At 38.7% G+C, this 21,277-nt stretch overlaps 1 protein-coding gene across 1 annotated transcript in view; it reads left to right on the forward strand.

The window, feature by feature from the left end:
- The window catches only part of ATP8A2 (ATPase phospholipid transporting 8A2), a 491,575-nt gene that overhangs the window by 177,633 nt on the left and 292,665 nt on the right, over positions 1–21,277 (forward strand). Inside the window, exon 24 of the mRNA XM_055317488.1 lies at positions 9,558–9,730. Within this exon, the coding sequence (XP_055173463.1) occupies positions 9,558–9,730 (173 nt within the window). The remainder of the gene's footprint in view (positions 1–9,557; positions 9,731–21,277) is intronic.

Here is a 21,277-nt window from a genome sequence, read left to right on the forward strand (position 1 = left end):
TTGTTTGTTTGCTTTTTTCACCCAGAGGGAGTGGTAAGGAAACTACCCAAATGGTTTCTTTTTCCATTCTTCAACCAGCATTGATTGAGAGGTTATATGATCCACAAAGGACGAGTGATGGCTGCCGGATGTTCGCTCAGAGCTCTGCAGACATTGATGGGGGTGCAGAAGTTGGAGGGACTTCTGAGTAGCAGTGTCCCTAGAGAGCAGTGTTGGGTGGTCCAGGGCCGGAGAGGCTCCATAATCCCCCACTGTTCCTGCAGGCCTTTTCACCAGTTTTGCATGGACTGGTAGCTTGCTCTTGAACAAAAGAGCCAACTCTGTACATGAAGTCAAAATGAATTATCTTCTGACCCCCCAGTCATAGTCTCCCACCCCTCCCCCAATCCTGTTATGTCCCCTTCCCAGCAACTGACCTCTTTTACCTACCAGGCCAGACACTGCTTATCCCCATACCCTCTCTCTGCCCTCTGACCACTCACCAGGCACTGTGTCTCCTTCTGAAATGCATTTCTTGGTGTTGGTCTCTATTATCCCAGTCAAAGCTGAGACTCATCATCTGAAGGCTCCTTGCTGGTCTGTTTCCTATTCCAATCCATCATCTCTACCGTTGGTGGGGAGCTTCCACATAGGGACGTCTGAGTGTGTTATTTTCACGTAGAAGCCTCTGCTGGCTCCCTATGGGCTCTGACAGGATGTGCAAATGCTTCCTGTCCTGTCCCCTGTCTTCCCAGCCTGCCCACCCCCAGCACCTTCCTCACTGTGCCTGTTTCCTCATGCCTTACGGGCCACATCAGTACCTGCTAGGGTATTCACGGATGTCCTGGGCACACAGCAGTCTTTGGCTATTGGGTGCCCTCCTCGGAGGAGTCGCTCCTTCCTTGCCTGTGGGCCTCTCCACCCCTAGAAGTCTGTGCACATTATAGGCTCTCATAGCTAAAGGTTAAGTGAAGGATTTTTTTTTCTTTGCTCTATATTTCAATGTAAACTTCTGTCTACCTCTGTAGCCTTGAATCTTTGCCTGGACATGTAGAGAAGAGAACGGTGAGGTGTATTCCAGCCTGACTCTGAGCCTGCCCTCACCTACCCTGGTTGGCTATGGAGTCTGCACAATTAGGGGAACCTTCTGGCCAGGTCCATATGTTGCAAGTTCCTCCTTGCTCATTCATCATTGTGGTGGTCTCCAGTGAAAATGGGACTTTCTCTGCACTTTCTGGCTTATTTGGTTTCATTTTGAAAGTCTGTATGTGTATATATATACATACATACATATATACATATATATATGTATATATATATGTACATATATACATGTGTGTGTATATATATATATACACATATATATATAATGTATGCCACTGGCTTTTCCCACTGGAAACTATCATTTAGAAAGTACTCCCAGTTTTAAATGTGCTAACAGTGTTCCACATAAACATGAAATATTTCCTAACACAGCAGAGGATTTGTATACAGCTGTTCTTTCCTCTCACATAACTCTCTCTGTACCCCTAACTCCTACTGATTCAAGGAAAATAGAAGAGGTCACACTGGCAGGTGCTTCTTGGAACCTGCCCATGGTGGCTTAGCTGTAGCCTGGGGAGCTGTGGGTGGTGGCCAGTCTCAGCCCTGTGAGTGCAATCTTTTTGATTTGGTAGGTACTAGTGGTGAGCCCAAGATCGCGTTTTCTTCATGTGGCTACACCCTTCAAGATATTCTGTTATTCCCTCCAACAGCTGACAGCTGCCACACATGGATTTGGGAATTTTTTTTTTAATGACCTGCGTTCACTGTCTCTTTCAGAATTTTTTTACAGTTCTCATTTGTTGTTTGCACAAGTTGAACACAGTCTGGGCACATTGTAATTCCTCTCAGAGTCAAGAAGACTTTAGTAGAAAGTGCAGTGACTGTATTATTGAAATATTAAAGTTAAAACTTTAAGTCCTTAAGGGCAGGAAATTAACTAATTAAGATTATTATGTTTATTTTTTTTCATGGCATCTGTAAGGATTGTTCAGAAAGTGAGCATATTTTTTTTTTAAGAAACTGATTTATCATAAAGCAAATAAGTAGTTCAGGAATTGAAATGACTTTACATTGCTTATGCTGTACTTTCTAGGGTGACATAACAGATTCCAGTGTTTGTCACTGTAAGCCAAATGTAGATCTCTGGTTTGCAACTGGTAGTTTTATCTTTCTGTGTGAGACCAATAGCACTCCATATTCCTTTGCTAAAGTTTATCTGACATATGTAATCACATAGTTCGTTAAAAACACTGCAAATTTTAATTGTCTAGAGATTATTTTCTGTAGTCATTTCTTTTTTAATTTATAAACTCGATCACCATTGTGTTTGGTCTGGGCACTTTATAATAACCCCAGGAATCAAGAAGATTTTAAAAATAGTGCAGTGACTATAACATTGATACATCGAAAGTTAAAAATTTAAATGCCTAACGGTCAGGAAATTAATTAAGGTAAAGTGGTTATGTTCATAGTAGAATTATTCGTAGTTAGTGTGATATCAACTGTGGCATTGATTCATTGTTGTCTCTGAAGTATACAGTGACTCCCAAAGATCCAGTCTGGACAAATGTGTGACAAGCATCTATTCCATGGAATTATGGAGGGCCATTTTATACAACAGCTGACTGATCACTTACAAATGCTGATTTTGCATTCTTCTCACAGGAGGGTCACACTTCGAAATTGTTTTCTTATAGGAAAAGGGTTATCTCCTTTAAGAAGAATTCCACATTTTTTTAAAAAATTGCAAAAAAAAAGATTCATAGTCAAGATTGGAATAAGAATGCTTCTTAAAGCATATAAATTATTTTTTATTCAAGAATATATTTGTTCAGCATATAAAAGGATTCCTAGTACTAAAATCAAAATCTAGTTTCTTGAAAGAAAATAAAGTAAGCCTAGTAGGTTTGCTATTTAATCTTCTTTGTGAAAAGGAAAATACATATTTTCAGGGATTTTTATGACGTCAATGACTTGAACTCAGTCACAACTGTTAGTCACATTGTCTTTCAATAAATAGCAGTGATTTCAGGTTTTCAGACTTTCTCTAGGCTTTGAAGATTATGTGAATAAAAAGTCTCTCTCTTTCTCTCTTTCTTCCAATAAATGATACTTGCTCATTAACAGCTGCTGCCAGTTTTCTTCCATATCCCCCACCTCCTGACTCACTCTTCTCATACTGCCTAAGACACCTTTCCAGGAAAATGTGTAGATCTTTTAGAGATGTGAGATGTAAAAAGAAGTTGCAACATAGGGTATCCCAGCTCCCCTGAAGAGAGGTTATTGGGGCTTGTTTGTGAGTTCACAGCAGTTATCACTCTGCACAAGGATGACCCCATTTATACTACCTGCATTATTCCACTTTGCTTACTTGTGTGTCTTAAAATCTCAGCAAACAAAATCATTTAATTTGTAAGCATTAGAAAAATATTCCACACCATTCATCATTTGGGAAATGCAAATACAAGCTATTAATTGCACACCCATGGGAATGTCTAGAATTGAAAAGACCAATGTGCCAGTGTTGACAAAGATGAGGAACAACCAAAGCACGCACGCAGGACTGGTAAGAAAGCAAAATGCCATAACCACAAATTTTTTTTTAATTTAATTTATTTATGATAGGCACACAGTGAGAGAGAGAGAGAGAGAGAGAGTCAGAGACACAGGCAGAGGGAGAAGCAGGCTCCATGTACCGGGAGCCCGACGTGGGACTCGATCCCGGGTCTCCAGGATCGCGCCCCGGGTCAAAGGCAGGCACCAAACCGCTGCACCACCCAGGGATCCCCATAACCACATCTTTTAAAGTTAGAAACAGCCTCACCATCTCTATAAAGTTAGACATACACTTGCTCTGTGTGTCTGTAGAGGTGGCATAACAGAGTAATTCCAGTCTTAGGTGTCTACTCAGGAGAAATAGGAGCATATGTCCACACAAAGGCTAGTATACTCATATTTATAGAATTATTCACAATATTCTAAAACTGGAAACAACCCAGATGTGTAATGGCAAGTGAATGAAATAATTTGTGGTATATTTATACAGTGGACTCAGAAACAAAAAGGAATTGATAAGCACAGAAACACTGGACAGATCTCAGAGCCTTAGGCTAAGTGAATAGGCCAGGCAGAAAAGACTGTAAAGTCTGATTCTTTTTATACGGCATTCTAGAAAAGGCAAAACTGTAGTGACAGAGTGGATAGGTGATTGCCAGGGGCCGGATAGGGGAATGGGATTGCCTGCAGGATGGCAGGAGGGAACATTTTGAGGTGTTGGAAATGTTCTGTGTCTTGGTTATGGAGGAGGTGACGTGACTGCACACCTTTGCCAAAACTCATTGAATTATACGCTTAAAATGGCTCAACTTTATCGTATGTTTAATTATAACTCAATGAAGGTGATTAACCAAAGCATGACTTCTATAGAGGCTTATATATATTATTGAGAATTCAGTAAATTGGGTAATATCAGTAATCTAAGAAGATAAACAATTTTTTTTTATCAGAAATAGAAACATTTTGTGGGGGTGGGGGGTGGAGGCAGCCCATGTAGAGAATGCCTGATTGAGGGAGAGAGGGGTTAAAGGTGACCTGAGGGTACCAGCTAGGTATGTGGGTGCTTGGTGACAAGAGGCCAGATTATCTTTTAAGAATGTTTGCTCAATGCCTGTGACATAGCATCCCATCTTCCTTGAAATTATTAGTATTGTAGGAAATCCTTGAAATATTACAAACTTAACAGAGATTCCTCTTACTTCCTAATGAACTTTAAGTTTAGAGATATTCATTGATTAGAACAAAGCAACATCTAAAGCGAAAAGGTCGGCAACAGCTGCCAATAGGGGCCATGAGTAATTTGCTTGTTTTCAGCCTTCACCTTCTTTATTTGCCTATAATAGGTTTGCTAGACTTGTGCTTTGTCTTTAGCTTTACAAAATTCTGTGCCCATTAGGGTTTATAAATGCAAAAGTATTGAGACTGATTTTGCTGTCAGGAAACAGGTGTGATTATATTGGAAATGGAAATGATAGTTTAAAAAAATGGAAGTGGCAAGAATAAGGAGATTGCCACTGTGGCCCATCTGGGAGGCTGGACGGTGGGAATGACAGGAGGAATAGTAGAATAGAATACAGTGGTGAGAGAAGGCACACCTGACAGTTGGCCAAGGACAAGAAAAATGGATGATTGGAATGGAAAAAAAAACAACAAAACCATTTTGAATCCATGGTCTAGAGGGTGAGCATTATGGTTAGATACTCATTAGCCTAAGGTTAATTCAGGAGAAAGGAGTTTGCTCTCCAAGGCGAAGTAAGATTTGGCTGAATTGCTACTCATGAAACTTGAACCATCCTGGCTTTCAGCATCGTCAGCTCTGAGCCCGTTGGAATTTGCAGAACATCAAAGTGAGGTCTGAGGCAGCTGCTGCTAGCTCAGCGTTTAAGAAATTCCTTATGACACTGCCAAGCTCGTGGAGGGAGCGGGTCACCTGCCTCGACAGATTTCAGTGTTGCTGGAATGGTTTCATTTTGAGGAAAGATTCCTGCTACCTGCAAATTGGTAGGCATGCATCCAGATTCTAGAAATCTCCATCTTTCCAGTTTATTAAATCCACAATGACTGACAGTAGAGCTACCTTTCGGGTCCCATCCGCACATAAGTTGGGCAGGCTGAACTTCCAGTAAATCTCTTATCTCTGAGCAGACAGCAGTTTCCTGAACTTAAGTGTGGCACTATCTGTGGTGTTTACGTGATCTTGTTTAAAAAACTGGAAATGCAAAGGCAAATACTGAGCTTGCTGCTAAAAAATGTAGGGTTCCCAGTACGGCACAAGCAAGGGAGAGGTGAGTGTTCGGTGTGGCTTTGGGAACAGTCTGTCATTGCACTTGCTCATTTTGGCTTTAAGTCGTGTGTGTTTTTAATCGTGAAGGAAAATAAAATTGTAGAACACGTATGAAAACCTGGAAATAGATTTTTTAATATTCATGCCTAATAGGCAAATTCTAATGAAGGATTTTGGAATGCTCTGTATCTTTCTGGGAATGAAACTCCCGGTCCCAACTCCCTATGCCCCTCGTAACAGCTAAGTCCATTGTAACTTTCAGTAATTGGTTTTTTATTAAAATAAGAGACTGCAGTATAAATTTTAGCGACTAGGCTAAGTAGGCATTAACAGGTCCTGGGATCCAACCACAATTTGTAACATCGTTCCTCTGGGAAAATAGATTCTAAGTGCCCAATAACTAACTTACAAATAGACTTTTGAATCATAGTCCATTTGAGAATAAGGAACTGTTTGTGATAGTAATTCCTTCGATTGGCTTGCTTGAGAACTGCACAGAAGGGACCTATATTCTACCACACATGTGCAGGGAACCCAGCTAGTCTGGGTTTGATCAAAGATTATTGCCGACCGGGCACTGGAATGAAAACCAAAGCAGGGGCTGGAGAAAAGTCAAGGGTGGAGCAAGAGGATGGATCTGGAGAGGTTCTGGTGGTAGGGGAGGTTTCCAATCTCACAGGCAAAGGTGTGATTCTGCACAGACAAAGTGAGAGGAGAACAGGATGGTTCAGGTAGGAGGTGAGGAGCAGAAAACATTGCAGGCAAGAGGAATGAGATATGAGGAACAGGAAGGATCGACCAGGAAACAGACTCTTAATGGTAGAGAAGAAGCTGAAGGTTACTGGAGGGGAGGCGGGTGGGGTTGGGGGATAGAGGAAATAGGTGATGGGGATTAAGGAGGATACTTGTGATGAGCACCCGCTGTTGTAAGTGATGAATCACTGGGCTGTACCCCTGAAATTAATATTATACTGTATGTTAACTAACTGGAATTTAAATAAAAACTTGGGGGGAAAAAAAGGAAAATGTAATGCAAAATGTACCAGGAAGGCTGAATGGCCCACATAGTAACCTAGTAATGTCTGGTGGTTTCTCTGCAACTGGTAGCTTCTCATAGGGGCACTAATCTCAGGTGAGTGCTTCCCCCTTGTAACCCAGTTACCTTCCAAAGGCCACACCTCCAAATACCACCACACCAGGGATTAGGGTTTCAATATAGGAATTTGGAGGATACAAACATTCAGTCTATAGCACTTTTTGTGGTTCAACCTGAAAACATTTCAACTTAGTATCCTCCATGTTCCCCAGACCACTGTTGGCCTTTGCATACGAGTCTCTCAAGAAGAGGGGCCATGTGTGCAACTCTGTGTCCTGCCTCCCACAGTTGAAACTCCAGTTCCCTCTTGAGGTCCTTCCCTGCACAATTTGTTGGTTGACCAATCGTAGAGGGACAGGGAAGATTGTATTTGTCTCAGGAACTTGGTTTCCTCAGTAGCTACATTTCTGCCATTCACATTCCCAGTACTGGGCACCCTCTCTGCTCCTGCCTCAGAGCCTCATAGGTGGTGAGCTGCCAGCACTTGGGCTGAGGAAGAAGGGTCCAGTCTGTCTTCATGATTGGGCCAGAAATAACCCTAAGTGGAGAAAGTACCCTTCATAATATTACTACTGCTGCATATCTTCATTTGTACTGTGCCCCCTTAGAAAAAAAGCCACAGACAGGGGTCTCCTCATCTCAGGGATTTGTATTCTTTAACCTTTTCCTCCATAAATCCATGGGGAGGGGGTGGCAATTGGAAGTGTCCTTCGGACAGTAGGCTAGATTGTGCTTCCATGACAATATTGGCATGTTGTCCACAGACCAGGTCTGCATAGCTTGCCTCATCTCTTTCAGTAAAATATTTCCCAGGAGGTTTTTCTGTCTACCATGACTTGACCCCTGGCAAGCACACTCTTCAGAATTGCCCAGACTTGTCTGAGTTCCCCCATGAGTACACCCAGGATGCCCCACCGGGATTTCCCTGGGTGGGTGGGATTTTCTTCTATCTACCCAGATTCTAAAGGGCAGGCTGTTTGCACAGATAAGGTAAACATAGATGTTTTGTTTGAGATTCAGAATTAGGCAACTAATTAAGAATTCAAAAAGTATAAAGTTACCTGTAGTTTTACTAAAAGTCAACTTTTATTCTTAGGACAGTATTCTATCAATTATGCTTCTGTTATTACCTTGACAAAGAAGGCATTGTCAGTGATAGCATTTATTCACTGCCTGAAGTAGCGCAACTGTGTATTTTCCTAGATGTAGGAAATTCTTAGTGACTAAATAGTAACCAGAGGAAGAATGAGCTTCATTGAGTGCTTATTATGTCCCGAGACCAGTGTTAAGCAGGTGGCACTGATGAGCTCATTTGTTAGAGACAAAAGTGCTGTGAGGTACCTATTCTTAGCTCTGTTTTACACTTAAGAATTGCTGTTTAAAGAGGTGAAGTAACTTGCCCAAGGTCACAGAGGTAATAAGTACAGAGTTAGGACCAGATCCTGGGCCATCTGACCACAGAACAGGGCTCTAAACCACAGTTATGCCTCAAATACATCTTTCCGATAAGTGTTGTCTCAAGTCTCTTGTTGAGAATGGAAACTGAGCAGTAAGACAAAAGAATCTGTGCCTCACTTTGTGATGGTAGCTGATCCTCAGCTTAACTAGGAATAGAAAGATTCCTGTTCATGCAACATATTTCTTTAAGACAGTAATTCATGTTATCAGGTGGATAAATTATTTGTAAATGTAGCTTAATAGCCAAAGGACAGTTGTCCAAACAGAATAATTTCAGCAGACTTTTGTGCTTCTCTGATTAGCTTAAACCATATCTTTTATTATGATCCAAAAATTTAATTCTTATATTTGAACCAGATATCCTATTCATAGTCATAAATTCACTGGGAAATCAGACATACTTTTTTTTAAAATCCAAAGAATGATTCTGTGCTTTAATTGCATAAGAGACATCATACCAACGCACTTACTTAGGCTGGTAGTAATGTTTTAAAAAGTACTGTTTTAAAATGTTTAATTTTATTAGATATTTTCTGTAACATGGGAAAAATGATCAATTTGTGTCTTCTTCTGGTGACCCATGGGGAGAAGTGATTTAATCTGTACATTTCAGCAGAGGATAGAAATTAATTTTTTATGTTAATTTTATATCCCCTAATACTTCTTGGGGGCTTTTAAAGATTATCTTTAGCAAACTGAGAAATGTTTGCCATTTTTTAGCAACTTTATCTTTTGGAAAAAAAATAACATCACACATTTGTTTATATGGAGTTTCCTGTTCCAGAGGCACCATGAAGGGAGAAAAAGAGTCATGAGAACCTTAGCAATTAAAGTTCCAAAGGAGAAGAATTTGGATGCTCTAGTTCAGCCTGGACTGTAACCAGACTAGGTTATTGTAAATATCAAATGTAAATATCATTAAAGGGGATGTTTTCTTCCATAAAACAGACCTAGCAGGCAGTTCAATGGAATTTTAATGTGCATTTATATATACTCACAACAAATTGAACGCTATGTGTTTTACATTAGAATGGGCATGTTCTCACTTTAAGGAACTTGTGATTTTTTTCTTAAGTTCTGTTTTTGATATATCAAACACATAAAAACATGATCCCCTCCCCCCTTCCACTCTTGTTTCAGGCGACAAGGGCAGCCATTACCCAGCACTGCACTGACCTCGGGAATCTGTTGGGCAAGGAGAACGATGTGGCCCTCATCATCGATGGCCACACCCTGAAGTATGCTCTCTCCTTTGAAGTCAGGAGAAGCTTCCTGGATTTGGCGCTTTCATGTAAAGCTGTCATATGCTGCAGGTAGGCATGCACAGGCTTTTCGTGGTTCATGTTCCAATGTGGCTGTATCCTGTGTTTTTATTTTTTAAAAAAATAGTGCATTAAAAGTATAGGGATAAAGTTTCATTTAAAAAAACTAAAATAGGGGATCCTTGGGTGGCTCAGCAGTTTGGTGCCTGCCTTGGGCCCAGGGCATGATCCTGGAGTCCTGGGATCAAGTCCCGTGTTGGGCTCCTTGCATGGAGCCTGCTTCTCCCTCTGCCTGTGTCTCTGCCTCTCTCTCTCTCTCTCTCTCTCTCTCTCTATCTCTCATGAATAAATAAATAAAATCTTTTAAATAAATAAATAAATAAAATTTAAAAAGCAAAATAAAAATACTAATTTAACCGTCCACAGATTTGGGGGGAAGAAGCAGTTAGTGATTTTTGCAGTTTTGTTTATTGTCATCTGAGAAAAGAAGAGCCAGGGCCTCTCTCCAGGGAGATTAACTAGAATAAGTCTGCCACGAGCAAGTGTGGAAAGTTAGAAGAGCCCTGCATACTTGGTTCCTTGACTTTGTGTATCTGAGCTCAAATTCCAAGATTTATGGGATATACAGTGGATATTTCTATTCAGTCAATAAGGAGCTTTGGTTGGCAATTTTTGTTTTAGGACCTACCCAGACAACTTTGTTGAATTTTTTTTAATGTTTTATTTTAATTCCAGCTACTTGACATATGGTGTTATATTAGTTTCAGGTGAAGGACTTTGTTGTTCTTTTTTTTTTTTTTTTTCATGAAATCTGGGAAGGTTTTTGTGGGTGGACATTGCAACATTCCATTGACTACTGGCTATGCGAGGTCCAGTTCTCATAGAGATTTGAGTCAGAATTATAAAGAAAATAAACTACTAGAGCAATGAGCAGCATGACCCCAATTATGCAGCAAACAACTTAAAAGGTGAGAAGAGCTCTGTCCATTTCTGAAAACGCTGTGCTTAGGCGGTACCTGGTATGTGATTAAATACACAATCCGTATCGTTGGATTAATAATCTCATTTGTGCTTGCTCTTTTATGTTATACATTTTTTCATACCTTGTTTTCTTGGATATTTTGTCAGAAGTCAGTTATCAGGATGCTTTTAAATTCCTCACTTGGGCATTAATCCTTTTAGAACTCCTCTTTTGGATTTAATCATGGTCTATTCAGAATAATGGTTATTACATTGACAAGATGGTCTTGCTCTTTCTGCTTTACTAAAAGTCCCTTGGAACATCATCTGCCATGCTACTCTACCCAGACCTCTCATGACACTGCTTGTTTGGGATGACCAATAAGTCTGGGGGAGAGCTAACAGGAAAGTCTCTCCTTGTCTCTCTCTCTAACCTTGCTTCCCACTCCCAGTTGTTCTTATTTTAGAGCAAACAATTTGTTGCCATTTTTCCATCAATACACCTCCCTACTCAGAACCCTGAAACTGTTCACATGATGATAGTTCTCTATCATTTTATGCTGCTCTCTTGATCTCTTTCCATAATTTGGCCTCATCAAAGGCCAACGAGAGCTGGAATAGTGGCTGGTGGTGCCCTCATGGTCAAAAGGAGTATAAGGAGTGTAGCTGTTGTGCTTGGTTGTAGGTTGTTCAAGGACCTCAGGGTGAGGAACAAATTCAAATGTGTTTGAAACAATGAATAAGAACTTTGTGTTTCTTCTAAATCAGGAAACTTAGTACAACTAAATGGGACTTGGGATAGTGAGGAATGACCAGAGCAACTAGAAATGAAAGACCATGTGTCCTGGTTTTCTCTCATTCTCTCTCTCTCTCTCTCTTTTTAAAACAACTTTATTGAGATATAATTTACATATCATACAATTAACCCATGTAGAATGTGTAGTTCAATGGTTTTTAGTATATTTAGAGTTTTGTAATAACCACAACCAATTTTAGAATATTTTAATCACTCCCAAAAGAAACCCTCTTATCTATTATTAATCAATCCCCATCCTCCTCTGCCCTCCCACAGTGTCCCTCAGTACTAAACAACCACAAATTTGCTTTCTTGTCTGTACAGATTTGCCTATTTGGGGCATTTCTTATGAATGCAGTTGTATAAGATGTGGTCTTTTTATGATTTCTTTAACTTAGTATGTTTTCAAGGTTCATCCATGTTGTAGAATATATCAATACTTCATTCCTTTTCACAAGTAAATAATATTCCATTGTATGGATATACCACTGTCATTCATCCATATTGATTAGCATTTGGATTGTTTATAATTTTTGACCATTATGAGTAATGCTGCTATGAGGATTTATGTACAAGTTTTTGTATGGCCATCTGTTTTCAATTCTCTTGGGTATATACTGAGGAGAAAAATGCTGGGTCAGCTAGTAAGTCTATGTTTAATGTTTTAAGAACCACCAGACTGGTTTCCAAAGTAGCCACACCCTTTTATATTCCCACCAGCAGTTTGTGAGTGTTCTAGCTTGTCCACATCCATCTACTTGTTATTATCTGTCTTTTCATTGTTTAGCCTAGTGGGTGTGAAGTGGTATCTCATAGTTTTGATTGCATTTCCCTAATAGTTAATGATGTTGAATGTCTTTTCATGTGCTTATTGGCCATTTGTATATATTCTTTGGAGAAATGTCTATTCAAGTTCATTTTTAAATTGGATTGCTTGTCTTTTATTATTGAGTTTTAAGAGTTCTTTATATATGCTGGATACAAGTATCTCATCAGAAACATGGTTTACAAATATTTTCTCCTGTTCTGTTGGCTGTCTTTCCATCTTCTTGAAAGTATTATTGGCCGCACAAAAGATCCTAATTTTGATGAAGTCCAATTTATCTGTTTATTCTTTCACTTTGCTTTGTTGTCCTGTCTAATGGCTTCCTTTTTTAAGTAGCTGATACTGTGCTTTCTTTGCTGTGTTCCATTTGGACAGGTTAGCTCAGGGACATGCAAATAGCAAGAAGGGGATGAACTGTAGTGAAATGCACTTTTCTCCTAATTTCCTCTTTGTGTCTGTGTTGTGAAGCTGCTGAGTAGGTACCTTATTTCTGTGAGGTCCTCAGCATAAGAGGTTGTCTCACTCAGAGCCAGAAGTCATGGGTGAGGGAGTCCCTCTTCCTGCCAACTGCCAGTTGGTCAAGAGGCCGTCACCCTGACTTGTTGAGCAGAAATAAGTAACAAGAAACAACATGGAAAAGTCTGGTAAACTGTAAATCAAAGCAAACGTGCTCCAACTTCATGGTTTTTCAAAGGGAAATCAAAACGAGGCCGTTTGGATTCTCAGGGGAGAGCAGGAATGCCTTCAAGGCTTTACAGGAACACGCTCTTTGCTTGCCAGGTGCTTGATACTAAAGAAAAACATCTTTTTCCCCCTTCTTTCTTTGGCTGCTTTCAGAGGGCTTTGTGTGTCACATAAAGCTGTACACTCAAAGACTTCACAGGAAGGAGTTCAAACTGGAATTGGCACAGAAAGAGGAAATTTCAAATTAAATACTGTTACTGTCTACAAAATAGAAGCGCTAATTGAAAAAAGGAATCTAGGATAGTGTACTACTTTACCGCTCCAGGAGACATTTCTTGGCTGGTCTCACACTCAAGATTTAAAAAAAAAAAAAACAACACATACTTTTTTTTTTTTTTTTAATAAAAGCACTCGTGTACTTCAGATGTTGCTTACTATTCATTGAGAATTTAAACCTAAGTTAAATTTAATATGACTTCAAACATAAGGTTGACCTTAATTCTCACTTTTCATCTTTAAAACTCAGTCATTGTTAAGGTTACCCTTTTCTTTAATAATAGAAGAAAATAATTTCTTTTGGGAAATAAATCAGTGAAATCATGAAGCACTGTCTGCCATCAATATTGATTCAGAGACTGGTGAATGTTTTATAAAAACTGATAAATACTTTTAAGCTAAAACTATTTTAGGCAGAAAATAGAGGAAATAATGTAAGAATTTGTTAAATATTTTGCTGACATTAGACTCAATTTAGCTAATTATATATTATTATACCCAAATATTTTCCATGTAGTTAAAATCCTAGAAAGGTCATAATATGGTCAGCAAAACAGGTACTGGTCAATACTTTAGTGTGGTTTACTTTTGTAGCTGTCAGGGACATTGCCACATGATTTGTTGAGGTATAAACCGGTTGGTCTAATAACATTTTTGTTAAGCTTGATATCTGCACTGTATGTTCCTGAGTGTCATGGGATAGTGAATAAGAGTATATTACAGTTCTCACCTCTCTTCTACTTTGCATCTCATATAGGCCTCAACTCCTTGAAAGCAGGGCCTCAGTAAAGCTAGCAGATCCCCAGACTCTAGTGACCTCCATCTTGCCATATGCAACAATCATATTCTTGATTTCTCCTTAGCATCTGATGTCAATGGCTCCCCCCACTGGATTCTCATTTATTTCCATGACACCTCTTTTTCCTCCTATGTATCTTCCTTATGCGATCTTCTCAGCAGCCTTTGAAATGTATTTCCAAGGTTTTTTGCCTTTGGCCTTTTCATATTCCCACCCATATCTTCTCCTTGGTGCATTCCATTTATTTTCATGACTTCATTCATCTTCAACATTAATGATTCTCAACACCAGATTTACACTGAATCATCTAGAGAACTTAAACAATTTTTTCCTCAAAAATTTAAATGTGGGGGGGGATCCCTGGGTGGTGCAGCGGTTTGGCGCCTGCCTTTGGCCCGGGGCGCGATCCTGGAGACCCGGGATCGAATCCCACGTCGGGCTCCCGGTGCATGGAGCCTGCTTCTCTCTCTGCCTCTCTCTCTCTCTGCCTCTCTCTCTCTCTCTCTCTCTCTCTGTGTGTGTGTGTGACTATCATGAATAAATAAAAGTTAAAAAAATTTTAAAAAAAAATTTAAATGTGGGATTATCATATGACGCAGCAATCCCACTGCTTAGGTATACAACCCACAGAATTAAAATTGGGTAATCAAACAAATATTTGTATTTCATGTTCATAACAGCACTATTCACAATAGTCTAAAAGCGGAAACAACCCAAGTGTCCACTAGTAGATGAATGGATAAACAAAGTGTAGTATATTCATACAGTGGAATGTTATTTGGACATAAAGAGGAAAAAGCACAGGTACACATGCTACAATATGGATGGACCTCAAACATATACATAGTGAAAGAAGCTGTCAGAAAAGATCACAGATTATGTGTGATCACATATTCCATTCATAAAATATTTCACAATAAGTAAATCCATCCAGACAGAAAGCAGATTAGTGGTTTCCAGGGCCTAAGGGATGAGGAATGGGGAATGACTGTTTAATGGGCACAGGGTTTCCTTCTGGGATGATGGAAATGTTTTAGAAGTAGATAAAGGAGGGGATCCCTGGGTGGCTCAGCAGTTTAGTGTCTGCCTTCGGCTCAGGGAGTGATCCTGGTGTCCCAGGACCGAGTCCTGCGTCAGGCTCCCTGCGTGGAGCCTGCTTCTCCCTCTGTCTGTGTCTCTGCCTCTCTCTCTCTCTGTCTCTCTCTCTGCATCTCTCATGAATAAATAAAATCTTAAAAAAAAAAGTAGATAAAGGTGATGATTGTACAACATTGTGAATATACTAGATGCCATTGAGCTGATAAACACTTTAAAATGGCTAGTTTTATATTATGTGAACTTTATCTTAAAAAATGAATAAAAGAATTCATCTATGTAAACGAAATATTTGTTGAATGAACAAAACAGAATGTTGAATGAAATCTGGGTAGAAAGAAATAAAAAAGACACTGATTCCCAGGCCCTTGCCCAGGACAATTATTTTTTTAATTAAATTTATTTTTTTACATTTTATTTAAATTCAGTTTGCCAATATATAGTATAACACCCAGTGCTCATCTCATCATGTGCCCTCCTTTATGCCCATCACCCAGTTACCCATCCCCCCACCCATCTCCCCTTCTGCAACCCTATATTTGTTTCTCAGAGTCAGAAGTCTCTCTTGGTTTGTCTTCCTCTCTAATTTTTCCGCATGCAGTTTTCCTCCTTTCCCCTATGGTCCTCTGCACTATTTCTTATAGTCCATATATGAATGAAACCATATGATAATTGTCTTTCTCCGATTGAGTTATTTCACTCAACATAAATCCTCTAGTTCCATCCACATTGATGTAAATGGTAGGTATTCATCTTTTCTGATTAATATTCCATTGTATATATATATATATATATATGTGTGTGTGTGTATATATATATATACACACACACACACAATGGAATATATATATACAATGGAGATATATATATACATATATATAATGGAGATATATATATATACACAATGGAGATATATATATATATATATATATATATATATATATATATATATATCTCACATCTTTATCCATTCATCTGTCGAAGGACATTGTGGCTTCTTCCACAGTTTGGCTATTGTGGACATTGCTGCTATGAACATTGTACCCCAGGACAATTAAATCAGAACTCTAGGGATTATACAATACTCCTGGCTGATTCTAATGGGTATTGATATTCAGGGTTGTGAATAGATGGCTTCCCTAGTCCATCGGCAAGTCTAGCATGACCCCTGTCTTGAACTTCACCTATATCTGAGACTTTTTCACACTGACGTTCTTTTTACATCTTAAATTCAAAATGTATAAACTGAATTAGTCACAATGCCCTCATCTGTGCATATCCCCATTCTTTCTGATCTTTTCCACTAGTTTACTAGTTTACTGTCTCAGGTGATGGTACCATGCACCTCTCAGCTGAGAGAGCCTTTTGGTAGCTTGATTTTGTATTTAAGGAACCTATCAGAGACTAAATCATATAAGCAAATTATAATATTGAGTCAGAAATTATACTCTCTTAATTTGTTGATCCTTGGTAAAAATTTGTTTTTGTTTTTTATAAATGAATAAATAGAGGCCTCAGAAAAATTACATTGTCTCACCCATGTCTTCACCGAGTAGTAATGGAGGCATTGTCAATTTATCCTAGGTATGAGTAGTATGAGGGCCTGTGTTCTTATATTATGTAGCTGACTGTGGCAGCTAATTTATATAAATATGTGTTTATTACTGTTAGTACTTGGGTTTTATATGAAGTTTTTGGTTTTAATGTATTTTTCAAACTGTAGAATTTGTTTGAACGTGTTTTAGCATAAAGTCTTATAGTATCAGAAAGGGAGACAGAACATAAAAACTCCTAACTCTGGGAAATGAACTAGGGGTGGTGGAAGGGGAGGAGGGCGGGGAGTGGGGGTGAATGGGTGACGGGCGCTGAGGGGGGCATTTGACGGGATGAGCACTGGGTGTTATTCTGTATGTTGGCAAATTGAACACCAATAAAAAATAAATTTATTATTAATAAAAAGTCTTATAGGATCTGTCTTTCTACAAGAAGTCATGTAGAAAATGTGTAAACCATTTTTTATGTGTTCAAGAAGGGGTTCTCTCTTCTGTCTTCCTTGTGTCCTTGGAAATACCGTCTTTCATGTTTTCTCATTTTTCCTTTTTCTTTGAAGTTCTTTAGTTTTATTAAAATGGAGATAAATTTTATAGGCGCAGACTTAGGATGGTGGGGTTGGGAGGCAGTCTTTGACCTCTTGAGAACGTTCAAAAATCTTAAAAGTCAATGTGTATTGTCAGGAAAAGAGTCATGAAAGCATCATCAGGGTTCCCCTTTTGAGGAAGTTGGTTCACAGCTCCGTCACAGTTCCCTGCAAACACAGGTGATGCTCATTGTCCCCAGTGCTGCCATATTAACAGACATGATTTATGGCTGTATGTCTCTGGGCAGGAGATGGAGTAGGAGGAAAACACCACAGCAGGGATTTCCACTGGATGTGCAAATGAAGGGTTTCATAAGACATCATTTATTTTCTTGGATGTATTTCAACTTCTGTCTTTCAGGGTAGATTCATAGATAAACGTATGAACCTACTGTGATACCATAGAAATAGTCAAGAGAAGAAAAAAGAGTGGGCACAATGAATGTTTCTAAAAACTTTTGGGGTTTACTTTTCTAACTTTAAGAGTAATTTCTATTATAGAAAAAACTAGAAAATTCAGATAAGAAGAAAGAAAAAAAATTCACAAATCCCATCAACCAGAGTTCATCACTGTTAGCAATTTATATTTTAATCTAGATCTCTTTCAGTTAAAATACTTTTTTTGGAAATAGGTTAGATTATTCACAATATATGAAATGAAAAAGGTTATAAACCTTTAAAAAGGTTATAGGGGAGCCTGGATAGCTCAGTCAGTTAAGCATTTGACTCTTGATTTTGGCTCAGATCATGATCTTAAGGTCTAGGGTTGTGGGATTGAGCCTCACAGCAGGCTCCGTGCTCAACAGGGAGTCTGCTTGAGAATTCTCTCTTCCCCTACCCCTCCCCTTCATGCTCATGCTTTCCTTTCTCTCTCTTTCAAATAAATAAATCCTTTAAAATAGGTTATAAAGGTTTAATTTCTGTGTCAAATAGCAGTATAAAATGTTTTTAAAAAGCTTGCTACTATTCTGTTATATGAAAACACAATCATTAATCTCTTCCTAGTTGTTGGATATTCAGGTTAACAAGTAATTTTTTACTAGTATAAATATCACTGCAATATGATTTTTATAACTTATTCTTTGCAAAGACATTTGATGATTTCCATAAAATAATAATGGATTCAAGAGCAAGCCACAGAGAAATTGGCAGAAGGGTTTGTATCCTTCACCTGAGAAAGTGAAGTTGTTTGATTTGGAGTGAGAGAGCTGTGGTCAGTAGCTCACTCCCTGCTGGGACAAATGTGTTCTCCTCCATTTAGTCAGCAAAGGCTGGGGTTTATTATCCTCACTAAGAAAGAGGAGCAGTTAAGAGATTACCTTGTGACAGGATATGTATAGGAGTAGAATCCGAAAAGAAACCAACACAGCATTTTTATACACTGGTGGTATATCATTTCCATAGCTGGTTCAATCTTACACTCATTTTCTGGACTCTCTTAAGCCTGTGACTCACTTCTTCTGTGTCCAAAAACCTGCACATCAGTCTTACCTTCAAACTACGTAGGGTAGAAAAGAACTGGTTCTTCCAATTTGTTCTTCACTCCAGCTTAGCTTTTTACATTAATGAGGCTTGATGGATAATAAGAAATCGTAGAACATTGTGCATTTTGTGTGTGGTATCTTTCAGCCTGTGAACCACACACAAGAATGATATCAAAACAGAGTTCAGACACACTAATTAGAATTGTACCACCGATTGTGTTTTGGTTGGCCTCCACATTGGTAAGGAGTCCAGGCATATCCTTGCAAAAATAAAACTTTTCTTTAGTTTCTTTCATGATATGATTTCTCAGCATCATACATGTTTTAGTTATAAGTCAGCTTCCTCCTTTGACACTTTATTCCAGAGAACATTATTAACTTGTCGAGGTTGTAAGCCTATCCTTGGATTGTTTGGATTACAGCTTAGCATGTTTGCCCATTTGTTGATTACATGCAATTAAGGTAGAATTCGTTCTTAGACGAATTCTAAGGGTTGTTTTCTTTTTTTTACCCGTTTAGCTCTAAAATGAATGCTATTATTTGAATGATTGCAGTGATTTCATTTGATACTAACTGGCCCTAATGTTGCACTGCTAAAGGTGAGTGGGCTCAGATGTAACAGCTCCTTAGCATCATGTTGAATAAAAACAATATCCAAGAGCCCACAGTTTAAAAAATGTTCTTCCATCCACAGGTTTGGCCATTTTTTATTCAGAATGAAAATTATATTGATGTAAATTCCGTGCTATGTAGAAATAGCTTACCAAATCATTGTATAGACTGGCATATTTGGAGACTTTGCAGTATTAATACAAAGTAGAACAAGGAATCCCTAAGTAATTCTTTCTAGCTTAGAAAGAAACATTTTATTAAACTTTCTGGAATCAAAGCCAATTTTGATGATTACTTATGTTTACAAATGGAGGAGTATTTTCATCTTAAATAACTCTTGCAGGAAATAATTTATACCAATCACTCTATAATATCAATGCTTGACTATTAAGAATTTCTGACAGTTTTGATCTTTCTCCAGCCTTTAGAAAGTTACATATTATCACAATTTATATAAAACTCCTTCAGGTGAGAAATAGAAAAATAAATTAACCCGTCACCTTTGTTGCTTGCATCCTGAACTAGCCAAATACTTTGGTGGGGAGATACCGTATATGTTATGAAATGCAGGCACACATTTTAATAAGATTGAGAATACAGAAAGCTCTTCTTTAGGAAAATCCTCTGTTAAGTAATCCACATTAAAAGCTAGCACTTGTTTGTGGCATGTTAACATGACAGAAATCTCTACCAGGGGGCATTTAGTAATATGATTTGATAAATGATGGATGATATGCTGTATAACTGGGAGCACATTTCCTAGGAAACTTTTTTTTGGGGGGGTTATAAAACTGGTATTATAAAACTGGTGATAATACCACTCTTGCTCTTATCCTTCCTAAGAGTTCTGAGAAGTGATTTCTGTGCTAGAAGTTCCCTTTGGTTGGCCATCCTCACACTAGTGGGTGGTTGGTACAGAAACCCAGATACAAAATGGACTTCGGAAGTAGCAAGACCCTCTCTTCTTCTAAGGCAGTAGTCTAAGGATTATGGTAATAAGATCTGTGTGATCTCCCATCTATCCACTCAGATGCTCTCAACACATTGGAAGCCACAGGAGATGCCAGAAGAGCTCGTAGACACATCACTTTTCAAGTTTTTTCCTGTGTTTCTTCCTCTTCCTCTTTTCATGAATGATTAACTCATCAGTGCGTGTCATTTTTGACATCAGTGCCTGCCAAATGAAACAAGGTGATGTTAGGTCAAACTGAGGTCCAAAATTTTGAAGTAGAAGCTCATAACATTTGGCATCTTTCCTACTAAAAAAACAAACCGTGAAAAAAAAAGTCAAGAATAGAGCCTAACTAAACATGCGGATTATGTCATGAATATTTATATCGCCATGTCTTGCCTTGTGATAGTATTTGTATTTAAGGTGCCTTTTTTCTTTTTCCTGTAAAGTAGTTCAGAATGTGTTTCATTAGTACAAGTGCCATGTTAACTTTCATTAGGAAAAAATTCACTTCTTCTGACAACATTGACACCTTTCCGATGGAGAGTATGCAAAGTAGCTCTTACGTTAATTGGTCCCAAAGAAAATTATGTTTTCCAGTTTCTTGTCTATACATCTGACACTTTCCCTCATTTAGTACTTGCTGAATTATGGATGCTTTCCCTTTCCTGATTTTGACAGCTAGTATTCCTCCTATGACTTTGAGAACCCTGAGGAAGCTCTAGAAGCCCTGCTGTCCTCTAGTGTGAACAGGAAGAAGCAGGATTATAGTTAGCAACTACACACAGACTGAAGCCTTCTCTGGCTTTGTTTGTTTTTCTAGCTTTACTGAGGTATAATTGGTATACAAAAATATTGCACATAATCAACATATACAATTTGAGTTTGAATACACACACACACACACACACACACACTCTTGTTACCATCACCACAGTCCAGGTGATGGGTCCAAGTAATGACCATAGCCATCACCT

This window comes from Nyctereutes procyonoides, unplaced genomic scaffold (assembly GCF_905146905.1).
Source record: "Nyctereutes procyonoides isolate TBG_1078 unplaced genomic scaffold, NYPRO_anot_genome, whole genome shotgun sequence".
In the NCBI taxonomy this organism is placed as follows: Eukaryota; Metazoa; Chordata; class Mammalia; order Carnivora; family Canidae; genus Nyctereutes; species Nyctereutes procyonoides.